The sequence below is a fragment of the Camelus ferus genome, chromosome 10 (genome assembly GCF_009834535.1).
Source record: "Camelus ferus isolate YT-003-E chromosome 10, BCGSAC_Cfer_1.0, whole genome shotgun sequence".
Lineage (NCBI taxonomy): Eukaryota > Metazoa > Chordata > Mammalia > Artiodactyla > Camelidae > Camelus > Camelus ferus.
Genome location: NC_045705.1, coordinates 49,501,808 through 49,507,807, shown reverse-complemented (window position 1 = coordinate 49,507,807; position 6,000 = coordinate 49,501,808). Strand labels below are relative to the sequence as shown.

General features: G+C 34.9%; 1 protein-coding gene across 6 annotated transcripts in view; it reads right to left on the bottom strand.

Annotated features, from left to right (window-relative positions):
* Positions 1-318: 318 nt before the first annotated feature.
* PTH (parathyroid hormone) overlaps positions 319-6,000 on the bottom strand; it is a 95,902-nt gene continuing 90,220 nt past the window's right edge. For 2 of the 6 annotated variants that reach the window (XM_032488978.1, XM_032488976.1), the window contains 4 exons: positions 4,012-4,205; positions 2,735-2,927; positions 991-1,081; positions 319-874 (listed from right to left, as the gene is read on the bottom strand). In XM_032488978.1, the coding sequence (XP_032344869.1) occupies positions 613-874; positions 991-1,076 (348 nt within the window). In that variant the 5' untranslated portion in view covers positions 1,077-1,081; positions 2,735-2,927; positions 4,012-4,205 and the 3' untranslated portion in view covers positions 319-612. Of the gene's footprint in view, positions 875-990; positions 1,127-2,734; positions 2,928-4,011; positions 4,388-6,000 lie in introns of those variants that run through there. The other 4 variants (XM_032488979.1, XM_032488980.1, XM_032488981.1 and 1 more) reach the window with 3 other exon arrangements.

Genomic DNA, 6,000 nt, shown 5'->3' with positions numbered 1-6,000 from the left:
GCACATAAGGAAGGACAAATGAATGAAGTTATATTCTATTAAACACATTCTATTCCTTGTAATTGGGGTCCAGACTAGGAATATGACCATTGGCTTTGGTATAGGCAAATGCTTTTGCATTCAAGTTTCAGACCGCTTTCTGCCTCTTGCTGAGCATTTCATTTCCTTTCCTGAAATGAAGAGGACAACAGTATATAGCTAGTGATGACTTGGGGACCTGGTACTTTGATAACATTAAAAGATAATTTCAAAACATCAGAATGTGAAACATCTAGTTAAACACACATTTTGTGTTGTTCTTAGTCATGATCAATTTAAATATATCGGTGTTACTCGTAACCAAAAGACATTTTTATAACAAGGGAGAAATACTTAACTTCATTTATTTAGAATCAATAGAAACAGAATTATTAAAAGAGCTCTAAATTGAATAAAAGTAGAATCAAAATAATCAATTAAAATTGCAGCTATCATAGCTATCAACAGATTACATGTAAAGTTTGGTAATATTAGAAATATTGGCACTTAATTGTAGTAGAGCTTGAAAATATTAGCAGCATGTAATATTGTGGCCCTACTCTGTCTAGAGCAGTGCTTTGATCATATTTGTTTTCACTGAGGTTTAGCTTTAATTAATACATCCACATCAGCTTTGTCTGCTTCTCCAAGACTTTTTTGATGGCTCTCAATGAGTACATTGTCTTCCTTTTTTCGGGGTCTCTGGGAACCACCATCTCTGTGGGCTATAGAAGCTCCCAGGGCAACAAAATTGTGCACATCCTGCAGCTTCTTCCGTAGCCATTCCACTCTTTCCATTGAGTTCAGATGTTTGCCCAGATTATGCATAAACTGTATTTCACTCACAGATCTCTTCCTGGAGGGAACAGAATCAGAGAGGATCACTCCACTTAGCTGCCCTCTTCCAAATCATAAAGCCAACCTTAAAAATCCAATTCCCATGCCCTCACCATGCAAGGCTACAGTACTCACTTAATAGGCTTCCCATCAGATCTTGCAAGAAAACAAATCGCAAACATGACAACCATTATTTTAGCCATGTCTTTTGCAGACATCATCTTCACTAAAAGAAAAAGCAAAATGGAGGTTTTTTAAAAATATTTGTAATATTTCAAATGATACAATTCTATTTGTAGTAGTTTATATTTACAACCATATAACTTTGCACAGAGTGTGACAGTAACTAATTGGATTGGTTTTCATGAGAGACTTTTGGAATCAACCTCTTTATTTCACAGATACATTAGTACTTTTACTAATTATATTATACGTACACATAATTGGACTTAGAAATTAGATTAGTTTTACTTTCTTAGGTATCTTTTTGAGAGTTCTTGCTCAAGTTTTAATATATGAATGTTAAGCTACATGAGGAATCAAAAAGCTTGCTTTTGAGAATTTCTTCCCACATTTTGTGTTAGTCATGACTAAATGCTCATATTTTGCTTGAAAATGGCGACTTCTCTTAACTAGGTAAATTGTCAACACTTCATTTACTTAGAAAATCTCTTTTTCGTAAGTAAACTTCATTCAGGAACTGCAGTGACAACCATAAATACCATAATAGGTTCTGATTTAGAGATGTTTATGAATTTACATACACTTCTCTTACCATTAAAAAGAATGTATCAAAACATTTAAATATCATCTAATTAATTACTTGTTATGTGAACCTAGAGCTTGGCTCCAGATAAAATGCTTGCCTGTATCTTTTCAGCTTATTTTATTAACAACTTTATTTGAGTATAATTTTTACTACTTTCTTCTTTTGCTTATAAAGCTTTTCATCTCAAAATAGAATAGTCTTTAATTAATCTGCATTTTAACAATTGTAAAGCCTATTACCATAGAAATGCCTTTTCTTAATACTTAATGTTCTCCATTTTAACATACACATAGGGTGGCTATGTAAAGAGAAACTGCATCATTTAAAAGTAGCATAAGAAACATTATAATCTATTTATTTTTACTGTGCAATATAAAGGTATTGAAGGAGCCAGAAAGAAATATTCTTCATTTTTGGTTTATGTTAGAAATAATCACTGTAGCTAGAAGACAGGAGCATTGGTGTCTCACTCTAGCTTTGTCACATTCAGCTACTGTTTCTGCCTTGCTTTCTTGTTCTTAATAGAGAGATGAGCATCTTACCAGAATGTCATTAAAAAGCTGAAAAACAGTTGTAAAACATCCTTAAAATTCATGTATAGTTCTCAGAATAGAAAATTATAAAAGGCCTTATGTAAAGGGAATAAATATTCAGCAGTAAAATTGAGTTTTTCCAACTACAGTACACAGATTGAGCTCTCTATGAGGATATTCTGCAGGAAAAATAGAATTTTAACTCAACATAATGAATTTATGTTGGTTATTTAAATCAGAATTATTCATTCCTCATTAGACTGTTACACTTCAAAATTTTAGTAACATATCATGCCAAATTTTAATTATTTTTCATGTCATTTCAGATGAGTTTTAAAAAAGCAAGGTATTACAAAAGACTTTAATCACAAAAATAAATGATTTAACAGTATTTTAGTAGCATAAATTTATTTTGCATTGTGGCATTTTTGTATTAAATATAATTTAAACCCTCCCTTAACATTTTACCTTGAACAAACAGCATGACATTAGCAGAAAATGATACACATTAAATAATTGCTTGATCATAAAAAAAGAACTCATTTAAAATTTAAAAGAGAAAATAAAGATTACTCACCACACAATGTCTTAGGACACGATTTTCTTTCAGGTGTATTAGCAGCTGATGCCACTCAAAGTTGAGTAAGCCTGAGAAAGCTGATGAATTAAGCTGTGGACCCTTAGATGTGACTTTTATATATAGGTCTTCCACACACCAAGAGGAGCTTTTTTGTCAGAGATGACGTCACTTCCAATTCTCTGAATTTTAACTATAGGATCAGAGCAGTACACACACCCATGGGGCGGTGCTCATTCATCTTAAATTTTAGATAATTGGATATTAAAAGGAAAACAGTGCGGGGCTGGGAAAGGGTTTATGCAAAGATTTCTAACAAACAGTGAACTGTAATTCTGACTGCATTAAAGAAGTTATATTACAGAAAAAGACTGATTTCAAAGATTTATAGTAAAGTCATCATCTTCTTTGAAAGTAAAATCTGAAAATAAGTATATTTGTTATAACCATAATATTGGCACAATTGTGATGAAGATTATAATTAATCATATTACATTATGCTTACTTTACAACCAATCCATATCATTCCTGATCATCTTGCAAAAAATATGCTTTTCTTAAAGTGTTAAAAATATTTTGAGAACATACTCTTAGTACATAATTTTAAAGGCTTCAAAAGTGAAATTACTTTAAAATTTCTTTCAACTTACATTTTATTTATGCACTCTAATTTGCAATAAAAAACATCTGAAAAGCAGTAACTGTATGCCAGACTTTACATATATTATCCCACTAAGTCTTCACAGCAATCCTTTAAAGTAAATACTATAATTAGCCCCATTTTTACATGAAGAAACTGAGGTTTGGAAAGTGCAGAAGACGGAGTTCAACAAAGGTCTTTATGACTCCAGAGCCAATTTGATTCTTACTATCTCGGTTTCCCCTTAGAAATGGAGCCCTTCTTTGAACCCCAGTCATCTTGACTCTAATTTGCCTAACCCTTTGCAACCTCTTTGCCCAGGAGTGGAGTCTTGTCTCTCATGCTCTCCACCTGGTGATGGAGGGCCTGCTCTAAAACCTAATGGAGGCAAGATGCTGCCACCTGTCTAATTTCAAATATTGCTCCAGCCTGGTCCCAGTCTTTCAGCCCCAAACCCTTTGAATCCCCTTGGTATATCTAGGGTTCAATTAGGCAGCTTGCCTTCCAACTGAAGTACCAGAATTGGACCAGTACTCTGAGCTCTGCTCCTATCTAGGCTTCATGTTTTCCTCTTTCCTGCTAATTCTTGCCAAGGTTTGACTTTACATCAAGAAGAGCTGGTCTAAATTTAACATACCTGTACAGAGGCTGTGCGAATGAAAGATATGTGTTAGTGCTGCTCTGGGAAATCCTCTACATCAGGCAAACCTCATTTGGAGTATTGTTCCAGGCTACATTTCAGAAGTGTTAGAGACAAACTGAAACATGTCTGAAGGATATGTCTGGTGAAAATGTTGGTAAACATGGCATATCAGGAGGAGCTGAAAGAAACTGAAAAAGAAAAGTCTTGGAAAAGAAAACACTTGGGTTGATGATATGGCTGTTTTTAATTCTTTATAGGGCTACCATAAGGAAGAAGGAATATTTTCTGTGGTTTAAGAAGGAATTACTAGGGGGGAGGATATAGCTCAGTGGTAGAGTGTGTGCTTAGCAAGCACAAGGTCTCGGGTTCACTCCCCAGTATCTCCATTAAAAATAAATAAATAAATCCCCCCCAAATTAATTTAAAAATTAAAAAAGAAACTGCAATAAATTTTTTTTTAAAAAAAGAAGGAAGTACTGAGTCCAATGGCTAAAAATTACAGGGAAGCAGATTTGGGCTCAACTTGGATATAATAATTGTCAAAATAAGGAAGCAACTACCTTCCTAAGTAGTCCTTCTAAGTAGTGAGCTCCCCATCACTGGGAGTATTCAAGTAGAAGCTAGGTGAGAATTTATCAGGGACATTATAGAAATTCATACATAGCAGAGGGTTAAACTAAATAACCAAGGGGTTCTTTTTGACTAAAAAAAAATCTACTGTTTTGATCTTTTAAAAGTCCCCTTCTCATACAAAGTCTAAACCTGAAGTTTCTGTACCATTTTTTGTTATACTGTGTTAAGAAGAAGGAGAACTGCAAAAAGAAATGGTTTTATAAACACATTTTATATTGTTATTATAAAGCCATGTTTAACATTTTAATTTGGAGATTTTTTACCCCCTTCTTAGGGTAAGTCTGACATAACTGACAGCCTTCCAGGAGCGATGCAATTAGTGCTTTCACTGTCTTCCTCCTATTACACTTATTTAAGAATAAATTTTCATATTGAAGACAAACACATTATTAACTACTTTTACATGAAAATGAACAGATGTTTATTCACTCAGAAAATGCATTGAGTATATACTAGATATTTGCCAGAGGCTGTGTTAATCACTCGATGATTGAGACATGATCCTTGCCCTCAAATTTGACACATAAATTGGAATGTAAGGTGCTAGGTGTTACAATTGCTATATGAACAAACGCTTATAAAAAGCACAGAGGAAGAAGTGACTAAATTTCCCTGGAGCTGTTGGAAACTGTTGTACTGAGAAGCTGAAGTGTTCTCAAGGATGAACGTAGTTTTCCACAAGAGAAGGTGAGAAAGGACGAGAGGGAACAAAGCGTGTCCAAAGGCATGGAGGCAATGAAGACTGAATATGTGCTAGTGGAAGGAGAGGGGAGATGGGTAATGACCCTAAAAAGTAAGTGTGGTACAAATTAAGGAAGGCTTCTCTGTGTGTATGCCAAGGAACCGTACCACCTAGTCCTCTCTAAACTCATGTGTGCATTAGTAACATTTTTGTGTCCTTCAGATTTTGTAAAGTACTAATTTGACCTTCCCACAAAGAGATAGTGCTGCCAAGATTTGGCACACAGTTTATCTGCACCATCAGCCTCTGGGACTGCAGACGTTAGATAGAAGGAAACCATTTAGGAATAAGAGGGCTAGGGGCTATGTGGGCTCAAGAGGCTGGTGTCACAGTGACAGAGAAGAGCTGAGCACAACTTTTTGCTTTGAAAAAGCTCAGCCTTTCTCAGCACTCTCAAGTTCTCTGAAGCTAGGGTCAAACAACCCACTGCATCCTTCACATTTGGGAAGGTTAAAGGGCCGTGTGTTATTTCCTCTTGCATTATGGGAGGTTTAATTTGAGACTGACACTTTTTCCTTCTGTTTGTTCAACAGGAATGAGGATAGCTTTGGGGACTTAACACCAAGAAGAAACTTCCAGGGTCAGGAAATCCAGCTGTCACTCTCCTA